This window comes from Orcinus orca, chromosome 10, assembly GCF_937001465.1.
Source record: "Orcinus orca chromosome 10, mOrcOrc1.1, whole genome shotgun sequence".
NCBI lineage: Eukaryota > Metazoa > Chordata > Mammalia > Artiodactyla > Delphinidae > Orcinus > Orcinus orca.
In genome coordinates, this window is record NC_064568.1 from 65,768,183 (window position 1) to 65,792,780 (window position 24,598).

A 24,598-nucleotide genomic window follows, 5' to 3' on the forward strand; every position below is an offset into this window, starting at 1 on the left:
GGGGTGGAAACCTGGGCTAACGGCAACCCCCTCCCCAACTTCTGTTCCGGCCCTCTTCTCCCCTCCAGAATACCACTTGGGTCGCTCGAGGAGGAAGAGCGTCCCAGGGGGGAAGCAGTACAGCATGGAGGCCGCCCCCGCTGCACCCTTTCGGCCCTCGGTGAGTGAAGGCGCCTGCCAGATGTGGCTCAGCTGGGTCCCCTCCCCTCCAGCCCCAGCGGGAGCCTGAGGATTATGAGAAAGGAGGAAGGAGGGGAGAGAGAGAGTATGTGTGTGTGTGCCCCCACCTCTTTGGTTTCCCCCTTCTTGGCTCTGCCCCCCTGCTTCTCAGACCAGCCCTCCCACCTTCTCCAGGCTGGGGTGTGTGTGTGTGTGTGTGTGTGTGTGTGTGTGTGTGTGTGTGTGTGTGTGTGTGTGTGTGTGTGTGTGTACACTCGCATCCATGAGAGCACAGGAAGACAAACTGGTAGCAGGGCTCCTATCCCCCTTTCCTAGCCTCTAGAGATTTCCCTTTTCCCCCCATCCCACCTTCATCCAGGGACTCTTTACCAGCTGAGCGGTGAGGAGGTAGAACTGACCCTACCCCAAAACACACCTATCCCCATTTCCCCCCCACCCAGCAAGGCTTTCTGAGCCGGAGGCTGAAAAGCTCCATCAAACGTACGAAGTCACAACCCAAACTTGACCGGACCAGCAGCTTTCGCCAGATCCTGCCTCGCTTCCGAAGTGCTGACCATGACCGGTACAGGGCTTGGAGCGGTGGGCTAGAGCGTGGTGGGATGAGTTGGATGCAGTGTAGGGGCCTCCAGAGTGAGGCTGGAGGGGTGGGGGTTCTCAGAGTGTAGAGCTTGACGGCCTCAGATTGATTGAGAGGTGTGGTGGGACAGGGGTCAGAACAGAGGAGCAGCAGGAGAGGGGCTTGGTGCAGGGTGCCCAGAGAGGGTGAGCAGCGGGGCAGGAAAGGGGGTGAAGGTGAAGCCAAGGAGGGATGGACTCTTCTGACCGTCAGAAGGATGGGCTCCAGCCCAGGATGGAAGGAGCTGTACAGAAGGACGGAGAAGGAGTGACGGAGCCTGGGAGGAACATTTAAGGAATCCAGGGAAGGGGCGGTGGGCTGGTTGGTAGGAGGGGAGAGTGTGATCCAGGTAGAGGGTATGAGGAAAGGGTGGTAGGGTGGGGTGGGGCTGGCAGGTATTATGGAGGAGAGAAGGTGCAGCGTAGAGCGTGACAGAGAAGGGGAGGTGGCACGGGTATGCAGGTCAACAGACTGGGGAGGGGAGGTTGGAGGGTTAATCCATGGACTGAAGCCTGAGGAAGAAGCCCGCAGAGAAGTCCAGAGGGCACTGTCTCCGAGGCTGGGCTTGAAGGAAATCTTGTTTGCTCCTGTGGTCTGCTCTTTGGGGTCCCTCTTTGGGTTTCCCCCTCACCCAGTCCACCCCCCCCCGCCCCAGGGAGAACTCTGTCCTTCCTTTCCCCCCGTGTCTGGCCGCCCCCGGGATGGGGCAGGTAGGGGAGGTTGGGATAGGTGAGTCACACCTTCCCCTCCCCCTTCCCATGTCACCGGAGCTGGATTTGGGGAGGGGGGGTGTGAGGGCCTGGTATTCCTGGCCGCGGGGGCGGGGGGCCGGGGGAGCGTTGTGCTGACGGCAACAGAGCCCAAGATGACGGGGCTGCTATAAATAGCTCCATGGAGGCTCCCACACCCGAGCTCCCCCTCCCGCTTCCCTACTGCTCTCTACTCTTCATCCCCTAGCCGGCTCCGAGCAAACTGTCCTGTGGTCCCGGCCTCCACTCCCCTCAGTTCCTTTCACCTTCTGCCTTCCCTGTGGTCCTGGCCTCCACTCCCCTCAGTGCCTTTCACCTTCTGCCTTCCCTGTGGTCCCGGCCTCCACTCCCCTCAGTGCCTTTCACCTCTGCCCTCCTGCACTGATTTTCCCAAGTTCGTCCCCCCCCACCCCGTCCCCCACCTCTGTTCCCACATCCAGCTCTCCAGTGGCCTCTCCTCATCTTCTCCCATCCTGTCTTTCTGCGCACACCTTTCCCTCCTCCTTTTCTCCTTCTCGCCCTATCTGTTCTTCCCCAGTCCCCATTTTCAGTCCCTTATCTCCGTTGTCACTCTTCTGCCCAAAATCCTTCTTCTATTTTTTATGATCTTCCCTCACTCTTTCCCATGATTCTGCTAAAACTTGTCTTCTTAGCTCGTTCATTTTTGGATTTATTAAGTGCTTTTTAGGCACTACCTGTGTGCCAAGGCCCAGACCAGCATCTTTGAACTTCTGCTTCTTTCTTTTTAAAATTATTTATTTTATTTATTTATTTTTGGCTGCATTGGATCCCCGTTGCAGTGCGCGGGCTTTCTCTAGTTGCGGAGAGTGGGGGCTGCTCTTCATTGCGGTGTGCCAGCTTCTCATTGCGGTGGCTTCTCTTGTTGCGGAGCACAGGCTCTAGAGCGCAGGCTCAGTAGTTGTGGCACATGGACTCAGTAGTTGTGGCTCACGGGCTCTAGAGTGCAGGCTCAGTAGTTGTGGCACACAGGCTTAGTTGCTCCGCAGCATGTGGGATCTTCCCGGACCAGGGCTTGAACCCGTGTCCCCTGCATTGGCAGGCGGATTCTTAACCACTGCACCACCAGGGAAGCCCCTGTACTTCTGGTTCTTTACTCCCACCTTTTTCCCCTTATACTGAAGCTGTGGTTTTGGCGGGGGAGGTGTCACATAGAAGTCCCACCTAGAAGTGTCCAAGGCCCACCTGTTCTTTTTTTTTTTCTCCCAGGGTCCCTTTCTGGGTTGAGATATTTCTAGGTGTCCCCAGTCCTCACAACCCCTTAGGTGGTGGGCTGAGGGGAGGGGATTTCTTAAAGTGTTCTCATTTCTCTCACATCCTTCATGTCCTTCCCCGGGGATAGGCTGGGTTTCTTTCTGTCTGTGTCTGTGTCCATGTGGGAAGTGGGTTTAGGAGCCCCTTTCCCCAGGTCTCCATCCTAGAGTCAGGTTGGCGATGCAAGCCTGTGAGTGTGTAAGCAGAGTGGGGCCCTGATTCTCCCTCCTGGACCCCCGCCTGCTAGGGCCCGGCTGATGCAGAGCTTTAAGGAGTCGCACTCTCACGAGTCCTTGCTGAGTCCTAGCAGTGCGGCCGAGGCCTTGGAGCTCAACCTGGATGAAGATTCCATTATCAAGCCAGTGCACAGCTCCATCCTGGGCCAGGAGTTCTGTTTTGAGGTACTGGGTGTAGGGGGCTGGGGAGGGCCAAAGGGCAGGGGTCACGGAGGGGGAGGGCAGAGAGTCCTGGAGAAAGCGGCAGAGGTGGGGACATCAAGGAAACAGAAGCCTCTGGGGCTGAGAGAAAGGAGGATAGGCCGGGGAGGAAGAGATGGTGATGGACTCTCAGTCCTTGGGAGTCATCACCCCTCTAGAGCTCCAACTGACCTCCACACCCCTCTCTAGGTAACAACATCATCAGGAACAAAATGTTTTGCCTGTCGTTCTGCGGCCGAAAGGGACAAATGGATCGAGAATCTACAGCGGGCAGTAAAACCCAACAAGGTATTGGGAGTACAGGGTACACAGACAGCATGGGCAAGGCAAAGGTCAAGCTGCAGGGGAAACTGGGGGCCTAGGGGAGAAGGGGACCAAGGAGGAGGGGACCCCCATTTTCCTCTGAGTCCCCCATTTCTTTTTCCTTTCTTTCTACCTTATGATGTTTCCCTACCATAGAAATCATAGACTTATGGAACTGATGGGGCTCTGGAAGTCCTCTGGTGCATCTTCCCTGCAAGCAGGGATGTCCCACTAACACCCTGACAGGTGGGCGCCCGGGCCCAGCTTGCAGTGTTTCTGCAGGACACATAGATTTGTCAGGTAGATGAGTCTTTAGACCTTGGTTTCCTCTCTGTATGACTGGTAGGAATGGGGTTGAACTACATAATCTATAAGGTCCCTTTGGCTCAAAAATTCTGAGTTCGTGTTCTTCCCAGGAGGAATGCTCCCAGTTCCGTGAGCTGTTCTCTTTTTCCCAGTTTCCAGTGAGCTCACAGTCCTCGTGGCCTCCTCTGTGGGAACCCTTGTTTGTCAATGTCCTTCTTAAAAACTAGACCCAAGATGCTGGATGTGATCTGCCCCATGCAGAGTATAAACACCAGGCTCTTTTCACACTGCAGCATCACCTGAGCCTCACTGGTCATTGTCATCCTCCAGGCCCTTTTCACACTAACTGTATAGTCTCACCTGCTGCATTTATGCATATTTTGCAATTATCTTCCGATTGTCTTTAAAGGACTCCTCAGTTATCCTGTTCAAATTCCACCTTAATATTTTGGGTTTATTATTCTAGCTTTCAAAATCTCTTCTCAGTACGAATTCTGTCGTCTGATGTATGAGCTCCCTCTGTATCAGTTTCCTGTGGCTGCTGTAACAAATTACCACTCTCTGGACTGCTTAACACAACAGAAATTTATTCTCTGACAGTTCAGGAGATTGGAAGTCAAAAATCAAGGTGTCAGCAGGGCCTTGCTCCCTCAGAAGCTCTAGGAAGAATCCTCCCTTGTCCCTTCATATCTTCTGGTGGTTGCCGGCAGTCTCAGGCATCCCTTGACTTCTTGCTGCATCTGTGCACTTTCTGCCTTCATCTTCATATGGTCATCTCCCCTCCTGTGTCTCTGGTCTCCAAATCTCCCTCTCCGTATAGACCCCAGTCATTGGATTTAGGGTCCACCCTCATCCAGTACGACCATGTCTTAAGTGACTATAGTCACTTAATGTGACTATGAAATATGAATTCTGGGGTGACACGGTTTAATCCCGCACATGCCTTCTCAGCCCTGTGATTGCTGGTGTCGGAGACTATCTGGCTTTTTCACCGTCTCTCCTCTTTTGGTGTCTCTGTCTCTCCGTCCCTTCCCCTTCATCTGCCGCACCCGCCCTACCCTGGCAGGACAACAGCCGCCGGGTGGACAACGTGTTGAAGCTGTGGATCATAGAGGCACGGGAACTGCCCCCCAAGAAGCGGTACTATTGCGAGCTCTGCCTGGATGATATGCTGTATGCACGCACCACCTCCAAGCCCCGCTCGGCCTCGGGGGACACCGTCTTCTGGGGCGAGCACTTCGAGTTCAACAACCTGCCAGCCGTCCGGGCCCTGCGGCTGCACCTGTACCGTGACTCAGACAAAAAGCGCAAGAAGGACAAGGCGGGCTATGTCGGCCTGGTGACTGTGCCTGTGGCCACCCTGGCTGGGCGCCACTTCACAGAGCAGTGGTACCCCGTGACCCTGCCGACAGGCAGTGGGGGCTCCGGGGGTATGGGGGGCTCGGGAGGGGGAGGGGGCTCAGGGGGTGGCTCAGGGGGCAAGGGCAAAGGAGGTTGCCCGGCTGTGCGGCTGAAAGCGCGTTACCAGACAATGAGCATCCTGCCCATGGAGCTGTATAAGGAGTTTGCAGAGTACGTCACCAACCATTATCGGATGCTGTGTGCGGTGTTGGAACCCGCCCTGAATGTCAAGGGCAAGGAGGAGGTCGCCAGCGCGCTGGTTCACATCCTGCAGAGTACGGGCAAGGCCAAGGTGAGTACTGGGCCCTCAGGACAAGGTGACCTGGGAGTGCACACTCGGGATAGTAAGGGTAGGGCACATCTGTCTTCATCAGCTTGGGTTGGACAGAGGCTGACCCTTGGCTTTTCCTGGCCCCCAGGACTTCCTTTCAGACATGGCCATGTCCGAGGTGGACCGGTTCATGGAACGGGAGCACCTCATATTCCGTGAGAACACGCTCGCCACTAAAGCCATAGAAGAGTACATGAGACTGATTGGTCAGAAATACCTCAAGGATGCCATCGGTATGGCCTACCCACAGGTGTTCTTCCTAAACCTGCCAGATGCCCACCCCAGCCCTAAGTGTAGCTACTCCAGACCCCAAGTCCACCCTGCCTCAGCTTGATGCTTCTGGGCCCAGAGTCCCCTCCAACCTGATTCCGAGATTCCCCAAACCTTGGCAGCCCCTGTCCCTGCCCTTCGAAAGTGTGACCGCCCTCCGCTGTGCCCCCATCTCCACAGGGGAATTCATCCGTGCTCTGTATGAATCTGAGGAGAACTGTGAGGTGGACCCCATCAAGTGCACGGCGTCCAGTCTGGCAGAGCACCAGGCCAACCTGCGGATGTGCTGTGAGTTGGCCCTGTGCAAGGTGGTCAACTCCCATTGGTGAGACTGGGAACCCTGGGTTGGGGGGACAGGGTTGGGGGAGTCGTGTGTTCATCTGTTCATCCATCTGTCCATCTTCAAAGAGGACTGAGCACCAGTTATGGGCAAAGCATTGTACTTGGTGCTGTAGAGCAGACAGAGAGCCATGAGGCTTGGCCCCTGCCCTCAGAGGACCTGCACCAGAATGAGTAGGGACAGATTAGATACACAGAAAGCCACAGAACGGTACAGTATGTGTTAAGTTCCAAGTGAGGGTACCCCCTCCCCACACCTCCGCAATGCAACACAAGGTCAGAGAAGGCAGATCTTTGACTGAGATAAGCAGGGAAGGCTTCGTGGAGGAGGTGCCCCCACGGCTGTGCTTGGAAGACTAGGTCAGGTTCTGATGTATAGATATGGTGGGCTGAGAAGACGTTTCGGGAGAAGGCTGTGGAACAGGCCCACGCGTGAAGGTGAGAGGTCCTGGGACAGCAGGCAGAGGTAGTTTAGTGGAGTGTGTGGCTCACAGTGGAGAGTGATGGGAGACGTGTCTGGACAGGGCGAGGAGAGTTAGAATCTGAAGGCCTCCACTGCCAGGTAAAGGAGTTGGAGCTCATTGGTAGGTCGTGGGATGCCAAGCAGTATCATGATTGAGAAGGTTAATTCTTAAATGGAGGTGGGTGTGGCAGGTGGCTGGAGTAGGGACAATGAAGTCCAGGCTAGTTGGGGATTGTTGTTAATGGTTCAGGCATGGAAATCATAGCCTGAGTCAGGATGGTAGCAGGAAACGTAGAAAGGGGCTACTGTAAGGACCCTCTGCGGAAAGGATCACCAGGAGTCATTGGGTAATTGGAAAGGAGGGGGCATGTCTGTGGGGAGCAAGGACAACTCCCAAGGCCATGAGGCTGGTGGTTGGGAGACGACGGTGGCCTCACTGACAGAACTGGGGAGCCAGGAGAGGGAGCCCAGTGGAGGTTGGAGATGTGGGGAGCGATGCTGAGCTCACTTTACACCAGTTAGAGTTTAAGGTGTCAATGGGACATTGAAGAGGAGGACCAGGGAGGTGGGAAGAGTGAGCTCTGAGCCATTCCAGGGACTGGGGATCATGCCTGGGACACCTCCATCCCCATTTCCCTGGAATCCAGAAGAGTTGGGGGGTCCGAGCTCCCTGTACCTCGAGTGACCCTCCATCTCTCTCCCATCTCTGTTTCTCCCTGGTGTCTTTCTTCTCCTCCTCTCCTTGTCTCTCTCACACTTGCCCCTGTCTCTCTCCCGCGTGTCCCTCTCCCCTCACCTCCTCTCCCCTGCATTCTCTCTCCCTACCCTGTCTGTCCCCTCTGTCCCCTCTGCCATAGCCCTCTTCCTCCAGCAGCCTCCTGTCCTCCTCCTGCGCTCCCGCCCTCCCTCCCTCCCTGTCGCTCTCACCTCTGTGAGGGTTCCACACCCTCACCTCCTTCCACCCCCCTCAGCATGTTCCGTGGAAGCTGAGGGTCTCTGGGGCTCAGTCCCGGTCTCTCTCTTTCTCTCTCTCTCTCTCTGTCTCCCCACCCCGTCCCCTCAGCGTGTTCCCGAGGGAGCTGAAGGAGGTGTTTGCGTCTTGGCGGCTGCGCTGCGCAGAGAGGGGCCGGGAGGACATCGCAGACCGGCTGATCAGCGCCTCGCTCTTCCTGCGCTTCCTCTGCCCGGCCATCATGTCACCCAGTCTCTTTGGGCTCATGCAGGAGTACCCAGATGAGCAGACCTCGCGAACCCTCACCCTCATCGCCAAGGTCATCCAGAACCTGGCCAACTTTTCCAAGTGAGGGAAGCCTCAGGCTGGGTGTCAGACGGGGCTGGAGTGGGCAGGAAGGGTCTCCCGAGTCCCTAGAGACAGGCATGGGTTGGAGGCTTTCTGGGTGTGACCTGTACCTTCTGGATGCTTTGGCCAGGTTTACCTCAAAGGAGGACTTTCTGGGCTTCATGAACGAGTTTCTGGAGCTGGAGTGGGGTTCCATGCAGCAGTTCCTGTACGAGATCTCCAACCTGGACACACTGACCAATAGCAGTAGCTTTGAGGGTTACATCGACCTGGGCCGAGAGCTCTCCACGCTGCACGCCCTGCTCTGGGAGGTGCTGCCCCAGCTCAGCAAGGTGAGCATAGGCCCCTTGGCCCGTCCTTAGGTCGCCAGAGGCTCCTGTGGCCCGGAGACCACCCCCTGCGCAGATTCTTCCCCCCCTCCTGTTCCCAGACATGTCACTGCCACTTCCAATGCCACTTCCCCAGCTCAGACTCCTTCTACCTGAACTCTCTGAGGCTCCCTTAAAGCTGGGCTGTTAGCCCCCAGGTAATAGCCTCCCCATTCCAGGAAGCCCTCCTGAAGCTGGGCCCACTGCCCCGGCTCCTCAACGACATCAGCACAGCTCTGAGGAACCCCAACATCCAACGGCAGCCAAGCCGTCAGAGCGAGCGGCCCCGGCCTCAGCCTGTGGTGCTGCGGGGCCCTTCGGCCGAGATGCAGGGCTACGTGATGCGGGACCTCAACAGGTGAGCACCCAGGACCCCAGGCCTGTGCCCTAGGCGCCCTTATGCTTCTGTCCTGGATACACTCCACTGGGCCCCATGTGCCTTTCTCGAGGGCTTGAAAGAAAGGAAAGAGAAGCGTTTTCTCAGAGAAAACGGTAAGGAGACAGGTCCAGTCAGTAGTTAGCTGCAAGCCAGAGGGAGCAAGGAATGTAGAGCCCCCCAAAACATGCTGAGATTCCGCCAGCTCCAGCCTGGCATAAGCTTAGGAGGTCCCTCTCCCTGCTCAGAGCTGGTGTTCAGCCTGTACAGTTGGACCAGCCACCTGGTGTCAGAACATTCAGGTAGCTCTGTATTAGTTGGTAAAGCAGCACCATCCCCAGCCCCGCCACCAGCACCCCTCAGACCTTGCCCCGATTCAGCACTACAGCAGTAGCCCCTGGACCCCACCCCGCAGAGCCTCCCCACCACAGCCTCCAGGCTGGGAGGCGCACAGATCCGCAGCTGCCGCTCGTTGTTTTGATGACCATCCTGCTCATTCCTCTGCCCGCATCTCTCCCTCCATGATACCATACCCATCCCACCATCCCCGCCTCTCCTTCCACACATCCCCAACTTCCACCTGCCTCTCTCCTTCTCTCTGTCTGTGCTCGTCCCTCTTCCCATCTCTCTCCAGCTCCATCGACCTTCAGTCCTTCATGGCTCGAGGCCTCAACAGGTGAGGGGCTCTCCCCTCCCCCGCCCTCTCCTCTCCTGTCTGCTCCCCCGCCAACCCCGACTCCAGTGGCCATCACCTCCCTCCGCTCCTCTTCTCCTCCATGCGCCCTCATCTCCTCCACATCTGCCCAGACCTGCCCCTCATGCCTCCTCCTGCTGCCCCATCTCCCCTTCTCCAGGCCTCCCTCCCTTCCCGGAGGGGCCCTGTCCCATCCTATTTCCTTCGCATCCCCTCCCATCCCCCCAGCCTGCCTGCCCTCTCCCGAGCTGCAAACGTCAGCTCTCAGCCCTTCCCTGCGGGTCCCACTCTTCACCCCAGGCCTATGCTGGACCACAGAGGCTCTACTGCTAGTAGCCTGGGTCTTACCTCCCACTCGTGTGCCCGCTTCCCTTCCTGCAGCTCTATGGACATGGCTCGCCTCCCCTCCCCAACCAAGGAAAAGCCCCCCCCACCGCCGCCTGGTGGGGGGAAAGACCTGTTCTATGTCAGCCGCCCACCCCTGGCCCGGTCCTCACCTGCGTACTGCACGAGCAGCTCGGACATCACAGAACCGGAGCAGAAGATGCTGAGTGTCAACAAGAGCGTCTCCATGCTGGACCTGCAGGGTGACGGGCCCGGTGGCCGCCTCAACAGCAGCAGTGTGTCCAACCTGGCAGCCGTAGGGGACCTGCTGCACTCGAGCCAGGCCTCCCTGACTGCGGCGTTGGGGCTGCGGCCCGCACCTGCTGGCCGCCTCTCCCAGGGGAGCGGCTCATCCATCACGGCGGCCGGCATGCGTCTCAGCCAGATGGGCGTCACCACGGACGGTGTCCCTGCCCAGCAACTGCGCATACCCCTCTCCTTCCAGAATCCTCTCTTCCACATGGCTGCTGATGGGCCAGGCCCCCCAGGGGGCCACGGAGGGGGCGGAGGCCACGGTCCACCCTCCTCCCATCACCACCATCACCACCATCACCACCACCGAGGTGGAGAGCCCCCAGGGGACACCTTCGCCCCATTCCATGGCTATAGCAAGAGCGAAGACCTCTCCTCAGGGGTCCCCAAGCCCCCCGCTGCTTCCATCCTCCACAGCCACAGCTACAGTGATGAGTTTGGACCCTCTGGCACTGACTTCACCCGTCGGCAGCTCTCACTCCAGGACAACCTGCAGCACATGCTGTCTCCTCCCCAGATCACCATTGGTCCCCAGAGGCCCGTTCCCCCAGGGCCTGGAGGTGGGAGCGGCGGTGGGGGCAGCGGCGGGGGTGGCGGGGGCCAGCCGCCTCCATTGCAGAGGGGCAAGTCTCAGCAGTTGACAGTCAGCGCTGCCCAGAAACCCCGGCCGTCCAGCGGGAACCTGTTGCAGTCGCCGGAGCCAAGTTATGGCCCTGCCCGTCCGCGGCAGCAGAGCCTCAGCAAAGAGGGCAGCATTGGGGGCAGCGGGGGCAGCGGCGGCGGAGGGGGTGGGGGGCTCAAGCCCTCCATCACCAAGCAGGTAGGTGGGGGTGGGAGGAAGGCCGGAGGGGTGAAGAGCAGGGAGGGAAGAAGGAAACGGGTTGGGGGGGTGGTAGAACAGAGACTGTGGTTTGAAGTTACAATTTTCTCACTTCCTTGCATTCATTAAACAAATGTTCATAGAGGGCTTGCTTTGGCGCCACGTGCTGTTCTAGGCACTGTGCACTTGGCATTGAACGACAGACAAAACTCCCTGCCCTCATGGGGCTCCTGAGGGGAGATATGATGAATAACTAATATAGCTTTCACGAGGTGATGGGTGCTAGTGCAGGGGACAGGCTGGGGACTCTCATCTAGTGTGGGGGACAGGAAGGGGACTCTCGTCTCTTTGGGCAGTGCTCCCTCCCTCTAAAAGCACTCTGCCTCCTCCCACCTTCCCTCTCTCCTTCTGCCCCCACCTCGCCCCGTCCCAGCATTCTCAGACGCCATCCACACTGAACCCCACGATGCCAGCCTCCGAGCGAACGGTGGCCTGGGTCTCCAACATGCCTCATCTGTCAGCTGACATCGAGAGCGCCCACATCGAACGGGAAGAGTACAAGCTCAAGGAATACTCGAAGTCCATGGACGAGAGCCGGCTGGATAGGGTACGCAGGGCTCTCCCTGCCCCAAACCCCATCTTACCCTTTACCCACAGGGCAGGCTTCTAGTCCCTTCCAAGGGCAACATCTGTGGTCAGGTAGTTACGATGAAAAAGAAAGGACAAAGACCCGATGTCTTCTCCTGAGAAGCCCTCTGTCAGGGGAGGCCAGATACAGTCCATTGAAAAACCCATTTCAACTGTGTTATTTTGGGTTACACACATCATAGACCGTCTGGGGAAAAGCATGCTCTATATTAGGCTGTCTCTGTGTTCTTCCCCGGGGAGAACATGTTGAAGCCCTGGCTCCTGTGACTTCTCAGGAAGAAGTCAGGGGAAGGTACTTCACTAGCAGTGGGAGCTGTACATTGGGCGAGGGGCAGAGTGGTCGTACCAGGACCCATGCATGGCTTACCCAGTCACTGTTCCGTGGGCATCAGTGACAGAGGGTTGGTGGTTAGGGGGAGGGTGGTGTGTTTTGGCCCACGTGTGGAAAGACTGTCCAGACTCTCAGCTGGTGGTGGTCCCGAGCAAAAGTCAGCAGGAGCTCTGGCCTTCACACACTTAGCAGAAAGTTCCTTGGGAGCCGTTGCTGCGAGGACCCTGAAGAAGAGGGTAGCTACAGGGTTAGATTATATATACAGAATACATGACTGCAACTTGGGGAAGCAGAGAGGCTTTTGGGGAGAAGTGGTCTCTGAGCAAAGGAAAATGTTGGGATTGATGTAGATGGACTTGAGCTAAGACAATCTTCAGGCCTTATAATAAATTATTTCCAGCACCATTTAACAAGCTGAGGCCAAAATGCATTCCACGTGTGTCCATGAGTCTGTCCAGGCTCCTGTGTGGGTCCTCCTGTGTCCAGATGCACATGTGAGGGCATGTGTGTACCTCTAGGGTGGGGGAGTCCACCATTTTGCTCCATCTTGAGGGAGCCTCAGCCCCACGGAAGGGCCTTCTTAAAGGCCAGTTGTGTGTGTGTGTATGACCAACAGGCAGAGAAGGGCTGGAGGAGGCTGGTGGGGTGTCCCTCACCACATGGTGGCTGTGCTTGGCAGGCAGGGGTACAGGCTGGGTGGTGGGGTCAGGCACAGCCCCCCTCACAGTGCGGGGTCGTGTGCCCGGCGGGCAGGTGAAGGAGTATGAGGAGGAGATCCACTCACTGAAGGAGCGGCTGCACATGTCCAACCGGAAGCTGGAAGAGTATGAGCGGAGGCTGCTGTCCCAGGAAGAACAGACCAGCAAAATCCTGATGCAGTATCAGGCCCGGCTGGAACAGAGCGAGAAGAGGCTAAGGCAGCAGCAGGCAGAGAAGGACTCACAGATCAAGAGCATCATTGGCAGGTGAGGGGCGGCCCGGGGAGGAGTGGCAAGGGAGAGCCTGAGGCTGAAGAGGGCCAGTGAGCTCCCCCCAGCCCCCAACCACCATCCCCCATCCCCCAACGCAGGACACCAGGAGGAAAGCCCACCACCCTCCTCCCAGGGTTGTCACCCACTCCGTCATCACCAGATGGAGAGAAACCTCCCGCTTAGTGCATTAAATATCCCTTTACTAAACCCTGATCTCTCTCCTAGTAGAGTAACTTCTGAAGCCCTTGGAAAATGTACCTCTTACTGTCCAACCATCTCTCTCTGTCTGGACCTGGCCTAGCCTGGGACTCCCCCACTGGTTATTCTCAACTCAGCCTGTAATGTTCACCCCAAATCTAAGCAGGGGTCCCTTGGCCATAGTAGCCCCTGACCGTCCCATCCTGGGCCCACCCTCCTCTGCAGCCGTGGAAAGGTATTCCATCAGAAAGTAAATGATGCTTGTTATAGCCTGTGCTCTGTCAAGCCCTGGGCTCCAAGGAGGTGCCTCAACAAGGGGATCAGTTAGCTTGAGAACTGGGTAGGACCCCCACTCCAACCAGAGCCAGCTCCATTTCCACGCATTCTAAATGTATTTTTGAGTAAGATTAATTAGAAGAAAAAGGTTTGACTGGAAACCTTTTTGAAAACCACTGCTTTGATATCCTTTATGAGAAGTTACCTTGAGAATCGTCACAGAAGGCAGGGAGAGTCCGGGAATTATGATTGTAGAGACCCCTCTTGGGCGAGGGGTGTCTAGGGGCTGCCCTGGAGATGGCCTAGTTTCGGTGAGGTGGGGTGGGGGATGGAGAAGCCAGGTCTTCAGCCACAGGGTCTGAGGGACGGCACGGTCCTGAGTGGGAGCGCAGAGGGCCGGGGTGCCTGGTGGTAGGTAGGGGGTCTCTGAGGCACAGAAACCCATACTTAGCAGGGAGATGTGAGCGTCCCTGAAAGGAAGGTGAATGACAGGGCGTCTTTTGGAGTCAGAACAATGGAGGGATTCTGAGCGCGGGGGAGAAGGATGCCCAAGGCTTTTCCAGAGAGCTGTGGGGTTCCCCGGGATCATGAGCTCCCCAGGCAGGCTCCGCGCCCGTGCCCGCCACTAACCCCACTGAAGCCCGTCCCTTCAGGCTGATGCTGGTGGAGGAGGAGCTGCGCCGGGAGCACCCCGCCATGGCTGAGCCGCTGCCCGAACCCAAGAAGAGGCTGCTCGACGCTCAGGTGGAAATTACAATGTCATTTATCTTCTCCGTGTCCCATCCCCATCCATCCCACTGTCCTTCGTGCAGTCACTGCACCAGCCACCCCAGCCCCATCGCCATCCGTCTCTCCCATTGTTCTCCGTTTGTCCACTGGCTGCTCCCGGCAGCCCCCAAGCGACCCCATTTTCATCCCATTGTCTGTGCCTTTGTCACTCCCAGCAGTGTCAGCCCCCCTCCCCTGCCGTGCCTCCCCACCCTGCCTTTCCCACTTCTGTTTGCGTTTCAGGACCTTCTACCAGAACCTCAGACCCCACCAAGTTCCTGGACCCCTGCCCCTGCTGGGCCCACCCCTGTGTGAGTCAGGGAGTTTGGCCTCCTCTGAGCTCCTCTTGGGACAGGAGGGCCAGAAGCTGCAGTTTGCTAGAACAGAACCCAGGGCAGTAGGAGCGCTAGTGTCCTCAGGCTCCGGCTGGTGCCCTGGGGACTTGGGGTACTCGTCACCGCTGTTCTCTGGGCCCCCCAATCCCCATCACTCCTTGACAGCCGCCACTGGGCCTCCTCTTCCCGACTCCTCAGATCCTGAAAGCCCCCTGTCCTGTAAGCTCTCCCTTCCTTCCCTCGGTGTTGAAGGCTTAGCCGCCTTCTTTGGCCTGCCTCTCCCTGTGGTCCTCACTCCTGACTGGCCTCTCCAGCTCCTGGCTGCTCGCCCTCTCTCTCACCAGCCAACCTTTAGGACCTCCCTCCTGCCCCCTTAACCCCTCGTTCTCCCCCAATTCTGCTCACTTCCCACCCATGCTCCTCTTTCCTCTGCTCTGACTTCCAGGCTTCCCCCCAGCACCACCAAGGCTCCTGACCCCATGACCCCACTCTCTCCCCCTGCAGCTCCTCATCAGGTAATTCTCCTGGTTCCGCTTTGACCACGGGCGGAGGACACAGGGGGAGGTGACTCCGGACCACTGCAGGTTGGTCGTGAAGCCCACTCCCCTCTGACTCTCCGGAGCCTCTCCCCTGCTCACTGCTGCCCCCCACACCCGAGGACCTCTACAGGCCCGACCCTCCGGACACCTCCTGCACAGACCTGTCTCCCCAGGCATTGTCCCAAGAGCACTTCCTGCCGCCTCCCAGAACTCCTGACCAGTACCAAGCACCTTACCCTAGATGGCCCGCACATCCCCCAGATCACACTCCCCTTCCTACACACCGCCCCGTGGCCTCCTCCTGACTCTCAGTCCTCCTCCTCTACCTCTCCAGTGTATGTCTGTCACCCCCCATTTCACCAAAGCGTCCTTGGGGGTTGGGATGTTGGGGTCAGGGTTTGTTAAAGGGGTGGTGGTGATGCTGGGTTGGGGGCCCCTGGCTAAAGGGGCTGTGCTGGCTGCAGCAGGTAGGCTGGGGTTTCCTCTTCCGTCTCCCACACCTTGGTTCTGTAGAGAGCCCTCCTTCCTCCCACCCCTCACCTGTTTCTCTCTCTTTCTCCTTCCTTACATCTGTGAGGTAGAAGGCATCTGGGGTTCCTATTCAGCCCCATTGGGTGGGAATTAAGAGTGGGTAATTAATTAAGGGAGACTTTGGGGTGCTGGGAAAGGATGCTGTTCAGATGTCGGGACAGTAAGGGTGAGTGGAGCAAGGAGGAGCGAGAAAGGAACCTTGACAGATGTTAGGATGTGGACTGGTGCATGTGGCATTGGGAGTTGGAAGTGGGGGGAGGTGTCCTCCTAAATAAGATCGTGGGCTCTGTAGCCATGTTGATTCCAGGCAGAGATGCCAGAACCAGCAGATTAAATAACCTCTCGTCAGTGCTTACAGCCCTGGGCTGCTAATGCCACTCACTCCCCCTCTCCCGCCACCCAGTGGCCTTGCTGGACACAGAATCCTACCTGAAAAGCCAGTAAATGGGAAGCAGTCAGCCACTGACATCACTTCTGAGATGCTTTATTTTCTGCGGGATTGATCTGCAGTGGGCAGTGTCTCCTCACACTGTAATTTTAACTCTCTGCCTGCCCGGCCTCTCTGTCAAAGTAGTTGGTGAGTTAAAAACAGATGCTGCAAGGCACCAGGGGACCTCACCATTTAAAGGACTCCTGTGGTGAATTCTTTTGTAAAGTGAATAATGGCACCCTAATTTATCTCCTTTCTAAATTTGGGTCCATGGGGGTGTTGGGGGCATGCCTGTGTGCTGTTGCCAGCAGACAAGCAGAGGGAAGGGAATCTGAGGTTTCCTTCCCCTGCTCTCCTGCCACACTCCGGATACCCTACCAGACAGGATTTCCTCTCTTGCTGGCTGTGGAAAGTGTGGGAGAGGCAAGCTAAGAGGGTGGCTTTGCTTAAATCTTGGGTTTGGGTGACCTTCTGAGAGATGAGGAGAGGTGACCTGGGAGCCTCTGCTTGGAGTGTTTTTATATCTTTTAGAGATTCTGTCAGACACAGCTAGGTTGCCAGGATTCAGTGCCCTATGGTCCAGGAAATAATTTGGACACATTCTCTAAACCCCTTTCAGGTATTGGTCCCTCTGCAACTCAGCCATTAACATAAAAATTAATTATGTGCCTGTATTTTTAAAAGCCTAAGCAAGCAACCCAAAGTGTAGAACACATGGCTTTCTTCTCCTCTCCCAGCAGAGGAACAGAAGCCAGAGCTGAGGCGAGGAGCCAGGAGTTGGTCCAGGAGGGGTAGGAAGGGGTAGAATAGGACCAGGGGTGGGAGTAGGGTTTGGTACCCCTCACCCTCTAACTGGGAGCCCAGGGTGAGGGAATGAAAGGAGCGTGGGGGTGGAAAGGAATGAAGCCCTTCTGTTTCCTGGGGATGCAGAGCTCGGGGCATGCTGCGTCTCTGCAGAAGCTCCTAGTCCTTTCCTTCCTGCCGTTATTGTGAGCGAGAGGCGGCCCCTCCCACAGTGTTTTCTCCTTCCCACATCACTTCCCTGAATCCCCTTCCTTTCCCCCCAGTACAGTTAAACCTCTCTAATTTGGAATGTTATATTTGAGAAGCTGGCCACTGTGAATAAGTGACAAAACTGAATGACAGTGTCTATTTAATGAAATGCATGTCTTCATACTATATACAGTAAGTAGAACTCAATGAACGAGGCTTTCCCACTTGAGGCCCTCAGGGAGCATGTGTTAATGAGTAGATAGGATTGAAAAGTCTGTTTTCTGGTATAGGTTAAATATTCCCTCCCACATACACGTTTCCACTATTTTTGCTTAGCACACCCTTTCTTCACAGATAAAGGAAAACTCAAGCCCAGTTTTTGTTCAAATTATGAAAAAAAATCCCAAATCCATGGGGGTTTGGATTAATGAGGTTTTGCTGTACTGCTTCCCCTTGTTCCCTCTACACAAAGTTCCCACCTCTGATTGGGGGTGGCCTGGGAGGGGGGGCACTGGGCAGGGGAAGATGCAAGGGTTAGGCTGGGGGTGAGATAGGAAACTTACTTCTTGTGAACTGGGTTCCTGATGTGACTCCCTGGGTTGAAGGCCCCTGTTAGGAGTCAGGGGTGAGATTCTCTTCTCCCTGATCCCAGAAGATGTAACTTCTCCTACAGGTGAGAAACAAAGGAGGAGGATGCGGGTGGGGGTGTCCTGGGGGAAGGGGGTGGGATGTGGTTTGTGGAGTGGGCCAGCTCTGGGGGAGGCCACTGCTAGGGAGCTGGCACCCAGGCCCCCGCGAAGCGTCTCAATAAGTCCGCGCTCTCCTCTTTGGTGTCTTGCAGGAGAGGCAGCTTCCCCCCTTGGGTCCAACAAACCCGCGTGTGACACTGGCCCCACCTTGGAACGGCCTGGCCCCCCCAGCCCCACCTCCCCCACCCCGGCTGCAGATCACTGAGAACGGCGAGTTCCGAAACACCGCAGACCACTAGCCCACCTTGCATCACAGACTTCCTTCTCCCTCCCTGTGCACCCCACCTTGGAACGGCACCAACCACCAGGACTGGACGTCGCCGAGGGACAGCGGGATTGCCTCCCTGAATGCCTCGCTGGGGGGCACCAGTCCCCCACCCCCACTGCACCATTTCCAGGAGGGAGAGCAGGGACCCTCAGCTGCTCCCTTTTCCTTCCTGTTGGGGTGCTTCCCCCTGTGACCCCCAGGAACCCTTGCCCCAGGACACCACCTACCCCACACAGACCCCTTCACTCCGGGGTGCTATCCCCATCCTCTGCCTCATCGTTCCCCTGAGCACTGGGGGACAGACCCTCACCCCACCGTGGGGGTGCGGCACCTCCAAACTTTCAACTTCAGGGTGATTTTTTAGCAGTAACCAGAGCTGACAATCTAACTCCCCTCCACCGCCCCATTTTGGCCTCCCCTGTCCCCCTTGTTACGGGGAGGGGACCCCAGGTGAGGGGGCCCTATTACCCCTTGATTTCTCAGGAGCGTCTGGGGGGGCTCAGCACGCACAAACTTCTTCTCCTCCTACCACTCTTAAATTTACTCCCTCCCCACCCAGAACCCAGATGGGGTGGAGGGGCCACCGGGGCAGGGAGGGGGTGGCAAGGGGGGAATGGGAGTTGTCTCCCCTTCTTCCCATACATGATCTGCTCTTGGCTGGTCCCAGAGCGGGGTGAGGGGGCTTGTGCCCCCCCCTCCCCCAGTGTGTTGGGTGGGGCGGAATTGAGGTTTGGGGGAGGGGTTAGGGTTTAGGAGCGGGTGTATGTTGGGGAGGACAGACTAGTTGATCTGCCCTACCCTGACACACACAGCCCCGCTGCCCCTCCCCTCTCTTTTCTTGGTCTCTACTCCCAGGGGGAGGGGGGAACTTACTCTAGGAAAAGCCATGCCTCTCTCCCCCAGGGTGGGGGGACCTGTGTTGGAGGAGGGGTGTTGGGGGCCCCCTTCCATGACTCTGTCCCCCGGGGGAGGTAGGACAGGGCTGGGCTTCCCTCTCATCCTCCCCCCCCTCCCCAATCTCCCTCCACCTTCCTCCCTCCCGCCAGGTCCACAATTTTTCGGTGTTTCTCTGTACATAGCTCTCTGGCGGGATAGGGGAGGTAGGATGGATGGGGTTTGGTGTGGGTAGGTCACAGGAGGGGAGAAGCCCCTCCTTGGCACCCCCTCTTCCCTGACTGCTGTCCCCTACCCAGCCTTGCCCCCTCATCCCTTCTTGCGTTTGGTATTGAGACTCTTCCCAGACTCGACCCTTCTTTCTTTTGTATGGACAGTTCCCCTTCAGTCCCATCCCACTACACACATACACCCAGCCGGGGCCAAATTTATACTTATATAAAAGTTGTAAATATGTGAAATTTTATCCCTGTGCCCTTTCCTTGCTTTCCCAACCTCAGACCCTACCCCTGGACTCCCTTTCTTCTTCTCTTCTTTGGCTGTTGTAATTATCTGGGGTTTGTACTGTACATATCCAGGGTGTGTGTGTGGGGGCTGGGGGCAACCCCTCTGTACAGAGCTTCCTGGCCCCCTCCCCCTCATGCTTCCCTCCCCCGGCCACCACCTTAAGGGTAGGGAGATGTTCTTCCTACCTGTTTTATTTTGTTTTCACGTTCTCCCTCCCCACCCTACCCCACTCCCAGCCTACTCTATCCCCAGCCACTGTACCTTTTTCTCCACTCCCAGCCCCATTTCCTTTTTTTCTGGAGTGTGTGGTGAAACAGAAAAATCATGTTTAATAAACGGAGATTGTTCTTTTATCGCTGTGCTTACTTTCCTAGGCTGGGACCTCCAGGAGGACCAGCAGGGTGACGAGCTGCTTTTTGAGAGGAAGCTGACAGCCTAGGAGAAACTGTATATCCTTGTGTGGTGCCGTAGTCTTCACCCTAGAATATCGCTGTCCCGACCAGCGAGGAGATTTATTGTTTTAGTTAGAGTAGGGGTTTTGCACTGGCCAAACTTACTCCGTCTATCTCTCCCCTCACCACTGCACCACTTAACCCGAAGGAGTAAAGAGGTCAAGGAACAGCAGCATTAAATAAATAAATAAAACATTTTTTAAAAAAAAGGAACAGCAGCATTCTCTGATAAAAGATTCCAAGTATACATCTACGTGTACCTTAAAAATAATTACCTAATTGGTAAAACTACATTTGTGAAACATCATCTGACTGGTGAATTTGAGAAGTATGTAGCTACCTTGGGTGTTGAGGTCCATCCCCTTGTATTCCATACCAACAGAGGACCTATTAAGTTCAATGTATGGGATACAGCTGGTCAGGAGAAACTTGGTGGACTGAGAAATGGCTATTATATCCAAGCTCTGTGCCATTATAATGTTTGATGTAATATCGAGAGTTACAAGAACGTGCGTAACTGGCATACAGATCTGGTACGAGTGTGTGAGAACATCCCCATCGTGTTGTGTGGCAACAAAGTGGATATTAAGGACAGAAAGGTTAAGGCAAAGTCAACTGTCTTCAGCCGAAAGAAGAATCTTCAGTACTATGACATTTCTGCCAAAAGTAACTACAACTTTGAAAAGCCCTTCTCTGGCTTGCTAGAAAACTGATCGGAGACCCTAACTTGGAGTTCGTCGCCATGCCTGCTCTCGCCCCACCAGAGGTGGTCATGGATCCAGCGTTGGCAGCGCAGTACGAGCACGATCTAGAGGTTGCTCAGACAACTGCCCTCCCGGATGAACATGATGACCCGTGAGAAAGTGAAGCTGGAGCCCAGAGTCAGAAGTCTAGTTTTATAGGCAACTGTCCTGTGATGTCGGTGGTGCAGGGTGTTTGCCACTTTATTATATAGCTAAGCAGAACATGTGCTTAATCTTTGGGATGCTGAAGGAGATGAATGGGCTTCGGAGTGAATGTGGCAGTTAAATAAAAAACAAAAACATTTTTTTTGGGACCTGCATATTTGTGTTTTGGAACACAGTTGTTTCCTCCTTGAGTTTCAAATATAAGAGTGCTACAGTCACATCACAATATTCAGTGGTGGAATCTTGTTTGTCACCGTCATTCCCATTCCTTTTCGTTTAGAATCAGAATAAAGTTGTATTTTAAATATCTAAAAAAAAATTACCTAGAAATGAAGTTTATTTAATTGCTAGAGGAAAAATAAAAATTAGTTTAAATGCTCCCGTGCGGAATGGAGGAAAGAACATGGTGCCTCAGCGATGTGCGGTCCAGCCCCAGGGCCACCACTTGCCATCCTCGGTTTCCCCCGAGGAAACGGGATGGAAACACCTACCTCGCTGGTGGCGGAGCCCGAGGGATACAAGGTGATGCGGTCAATACGTAGCCCATACAGTAAGTGCCCGCTTAATCTCGCCTTCTCAGCACCTACTAGAGGCGGGGGCTAAGTTTAATCACGGGAGCGCACGCCCACCCTTTCTGCGGCCCGGCTGGGGCCAGCGGCTTCTCGCCAGCACCGCCTTCTCACCCGCGCAACCAATCAACATGAGGCTTGTAGGCCGGCGTCCCCCGATTGGCTGCCTCTCTGGCACCGCCCAGCGCCCCGGCATCCGCGTCCGGCGGGGAGGCGGTGGCTTCCGGCCGGGGCGGTACGGTTGCTGCAGAGGCGCTTTGGACGCCGGGCCGCGTGTGTACTCTCGGGGGCGTGGCGGCGGGAAGGGCCGGGCGGCAGGCGCTGGCGGTCTCCGGGTGGCCGCGCCTCCCCTGGAGCCGGACTCTGCGGGCACGTGAGTGAGAGCGGAGCGGCGGGGAGAAGCCGACCCGGCCGGCGAGGTCCGGCTCGCGGCTGAAGGACCTCCTAGTCTCCACAGGCCCTGGAAGTTCAAGCCTCGGTTGGTGTTTTGTTGTGGTATGTTTTCGTTTTCTCGGCGGGGGAGTGCGTGGGACTGATCTGCCCGAACAGCTGCCGACTGAAAAGTTTTCACACGTTGGGGGGCAGGGGAGGCGGGCGTTTGAGGAGACACGGTTCCCCTTATCCAGAGCTTCTGTGACCCCGTCCCTTTCCTTCACAGCCCTCTTCCCGCGCGGGCTCTACCTCACCCCTCACCTCCTGTACTCGACCCCTCTGGGGTTTCTCTCTTCCCCAGGAGGCCATGGATACCTCGACGCCTTTGCCTCCCGTAGCCCCCTCCCCGGCCTGCAACCCAGCTCCACGGACGATCCAGATCGAGTTCCCTCAGCATAGCTCGTTACTCCTGGAGGCCCTGAACCGCCACAGGCTGGAGGGAAAGTTCTGTGACGTGTCCCTCCTGGTGCAGGGCCGCGAACTTAGGGCCCACAAAGCGGTGTTGGCTGCCGCCTCTCCTTACTTCCACGACAAACTACTTCTGGGGGATGCACCACGTCTCACCTTGCCCAGCGTCATCGAAGCCGACGCCTTCGAGGGGCTGCTCCAGCTCATTTATTCCGGGCACCTCCGTCTGCCACTGGATGCTCTCCCTGCCCACCTCCTTGTGGCCAGTGGTCTCCAGATGTGGCAAGTGGTAGATCAGTGCTCAGAGATCCTTAGAGAACTAGAAAACTCAGGTGGTGGGATTTCAACTCGGGGAGCGACCCCTTTCCACACACTTCTTTCCACCACATCCTCTCCAGGAGACTGGTGCATCCGCTCTTCCCCTTTCCAGACTGTGGCGCAGTCTTCCGCTTCTACTCAGAGCCGCGTTGGAGGGGAGGGGAGTGAACTGGGAGATATGTTACAGCTTCAAGTTGAAGAAGAGGAGGAGGAGGAGGAGGAAGAAGAAGATGAGGAGGATCAGGGGTCAACAGTACCCTCTCAGACTCCTCAGCCTCAGAGAGGGTCAGGGGGTTTTCCCCGCTCTCCTGCATCCCACGCCCTACCCACATCCACTACTCCTTGCAGGCTTCCAGAGAGCGAGAGTGCTCCACCTGAGCCTCCTGCCCCTCATACTGTACTGCCTCCCAAAATCTTCTACATTAAGCAGGAACCCTTTGAGCCCAAGGAGGAGATATCAGGAGGCGGAACTCAGTCTGGAGGAACAAAGGAGGAGACCAAAGTGTTTCCAGGAGGGAACACTGAAGAGAATGGAGAGCTAGGGTTCTTGCTGCCCTCAGGAGCAGGGCAAACATCTGGAGGAGGTGGTCCATCCTGGAAACCAGTGGATCTTCATGGGAATGAAATCCTGTCAGGGGGTGGGGGACCTGGGGGAGCAGGGCAAGCTGTGCATGGACCTGTGAAGCTAGGCGGGGCACCCCCTGCAGATGGAAAACGCTTTGGTTGTTTGTGTGGGAAGCGGTTTGCAGTGAAGCCAAAGCGTGACCGGCACATCATGCTGACCTTCAGCCTTCGGCCCTTTGGCTGTGGCATCTGTAACAAGCGCTTCAAGCTGAAGCACCATCTAACAGAGCATATGAAGACCCACGCTGGAGCCCTGCATGCCTGTCCTCACTGTGGCCGCCGGTTCCGAGTCCATGCCTGTTTCCTTCGCCACCGGGACCTGTGCAAGGGCCAGGGCTGGGCCACTGCTCACTGGACTTACAAGTGACTACTGAGGCCATACACGAATTTCCAGGACAAGGGAGCCACTGCTGCTGTTGGGTACTTACCCCTCACTACCATGGCACTGCAATCCTGTATCTTGTTAATTATGCCAAGAGGATAGCTATATTATGGACCTCTTGTTTTTGGGTGTGGGCTTCAACCTGACCGATTTGGAAACTGATTTCTCATCTCACTCCAGGTTTTGGCTAACTACCCTACAGGAAAGTGGTTTACAGGCCATACGTAAATCGATCAGTTGCCCATAATAGATATTCTTTTCATACAGGAAACTGGAATTCAGATTAGAAGTTTATATGATGAGAGACGAGTTAGCAAGAAAAATTATGATAAATATTTCATTCAGTCTCTGTGAGTAGTTAAGGGAGCTGGTCTCCATCTAGAGATATGTTTGATTCAGAGTTCTGGTAATCCGGAGACTAAGCTCTAAGCTTTACTCTCCCTCATCATTGCTGAAATTATGTGAGTAGAGGTCTTCTTATATACTTTTGTTAAAATTTTCCAGAAACCCTTCAGATTATAAATTGCTTTCTCACTAGTAGGTAATTTTACAACACCTTTTTTGTTGTATGTTGTAGTTGAGCACTTTAACAGATTGCGCATTCCATGTGTCACTTAGATCCCTCTTTAATAGAGGATCTTAGTTCCCGGACCAGGGGTCTAACCTACGCCTCCTGCAGTGGAAGCACAGAGTCTTAACCACTGGACTGCCCAGGAAGTCCCTCTTGTCTACCTTTGACCACCACTGATCATCCATATTGATCACACTGACTGGAATGTGACCAGTGAACTCAGGAGATGGCCACTGACCTAAAATACTCTCAGGGTAGAATCACCGCTCTGAAGAAGTGGCTATGGTCAGAGGGACTCAGGGCTGAGACGGCACATGCTGAAAACTAGAGAAATAACTGCACAGTGGGACCACACCCCCTCCCTTTCCATCCCTACCCACACTTGACAGCCCCTTGGTCGACACATAGAAGGATAGATGTTGGAATGGGGAGATTGTCATAAGTTTCTTAATTTCTTCAAATAAACTTTGCTGTGAAAGCTAAGCTGACAGTGGACTGAATTGAGTCATTTATATGGGAGAGACGATGTGAGAACAGAGTTGCAAAGACTTGGACATATTCCTTATGCGGCTGGGTTATGTTGATGGGGGAAGAATCGGATAGTCTCACACTGCTGCAGAGAACACTGTCCTGGA

The 24,598-nt window shown here is 55.9% G+C and overlaps 2 protein-coding genes and 1 pseudogene across 19 annotated transcripts in view; all 3 read left to right on the plus strand.

Moving 5' to 3' along the window:
- Positions 1–19,652, plus strand: part of SYNGAP1 (synaptic Ras GTPase activating protein 1) — a 33,633-nt gene extending 13,981 nt beyond the window's left edge. For 6 of the 18 annotated variants that reach the window (XM_033424238.2, XM_033424242.2, XM_033424244.2 and 3 more), the window contains 15 exons: positions 69–160; positions 621–742; positions 3,065–3,218; positions 3,444–3,542; positions 4,930–5,556; positions 5,684–5,828; positions 6,046–6,190; positions 7,731–7,967; positions 8,098–8,299; positions 8,515–8,693; positions 9,346–9,387; positions 9,787–10,861; positions 11,295–11,468; positions 12,594–12,805; positions 13,939–17,208. In XM_033424238.2, the coding sequence (XP_033280129.1) occupies positions 69–160; positions 621–742; positions 3,065–3,218; positions 3,444–3,542; positions 4,930–5,556; positions 5,684–5,828; positions 6,046–6,190; positions 7,731–7,967; positions 8,098–8,299; positions 8,515–8,693; positions 9,346–9,387; positions 9,787–10,861; positions 11,295–11,468; positions 12,594–12,805; positions 13,939–14,368 (3,935 nt within the window). In that variant the 3' untranslated portion in view covers positions 14,369–17,208. Of the gene's footprint in view, positions 1–68; positions 161–620; positions 743–3,064; positions 3,219–3,443; positions 3,543–4,929; positions 5,557–5,683; positions 5,829–6,045; positions 6,191–7,730; positions 7,968–8,097; positions 8,300–8,514; positions 8,694–9,345; positions 9,388–9,786; positions 10,862–11,294; positions 11,469–12,593; positions 12,806–13,925; positions 17,209–17,722 lie in introns of those variants that run through there. The other 12 variants (XR_007479934.1, XR_004482245.2, XR_007479933.1 and 9 more) reach the window with 12 other exon arrangements.
- On the plus strand, positions 18,848–20,881 carry LOC101286354 (GTP-binding nuclear protein Ran-like; annotated as a pseudogene).
- A 566-nt stretch (positions 20,882–21,447) lies between these two features.
- Positions 21,448–24,451, plus strand: ZBTB9 (zinc finger and BTB domain containing 9). Its single transcript, XM_004267726.4, has 2 exons — positions 21,448–21,723; positions 21,962–24,451. The coding sequence occupies exon 2, from the start codon at positions 21,968–21,970 to the stop codon at positions 23,375–23,377; it is 1,410 nt and encodes a 469-aa protein (XP_004267774.1). The 5' UTR covers positions 21,448–21,723; positions 21,962–21,967; the 3' UTR covers positions 23,378–24,451.
- Positions 24,452–24,598: the final 147 nt, after the last annotated feature.

What these genes read in the sequence shown, in the direction of transcription:
- ZBTB9 (XM_004267726.4), top strand. Translation starts at nt 21,968, where the DNA reads ATGGATACCTCGACGCCTTTGCCTCCCGTAGCCCCCTCCCCGGCCTGC.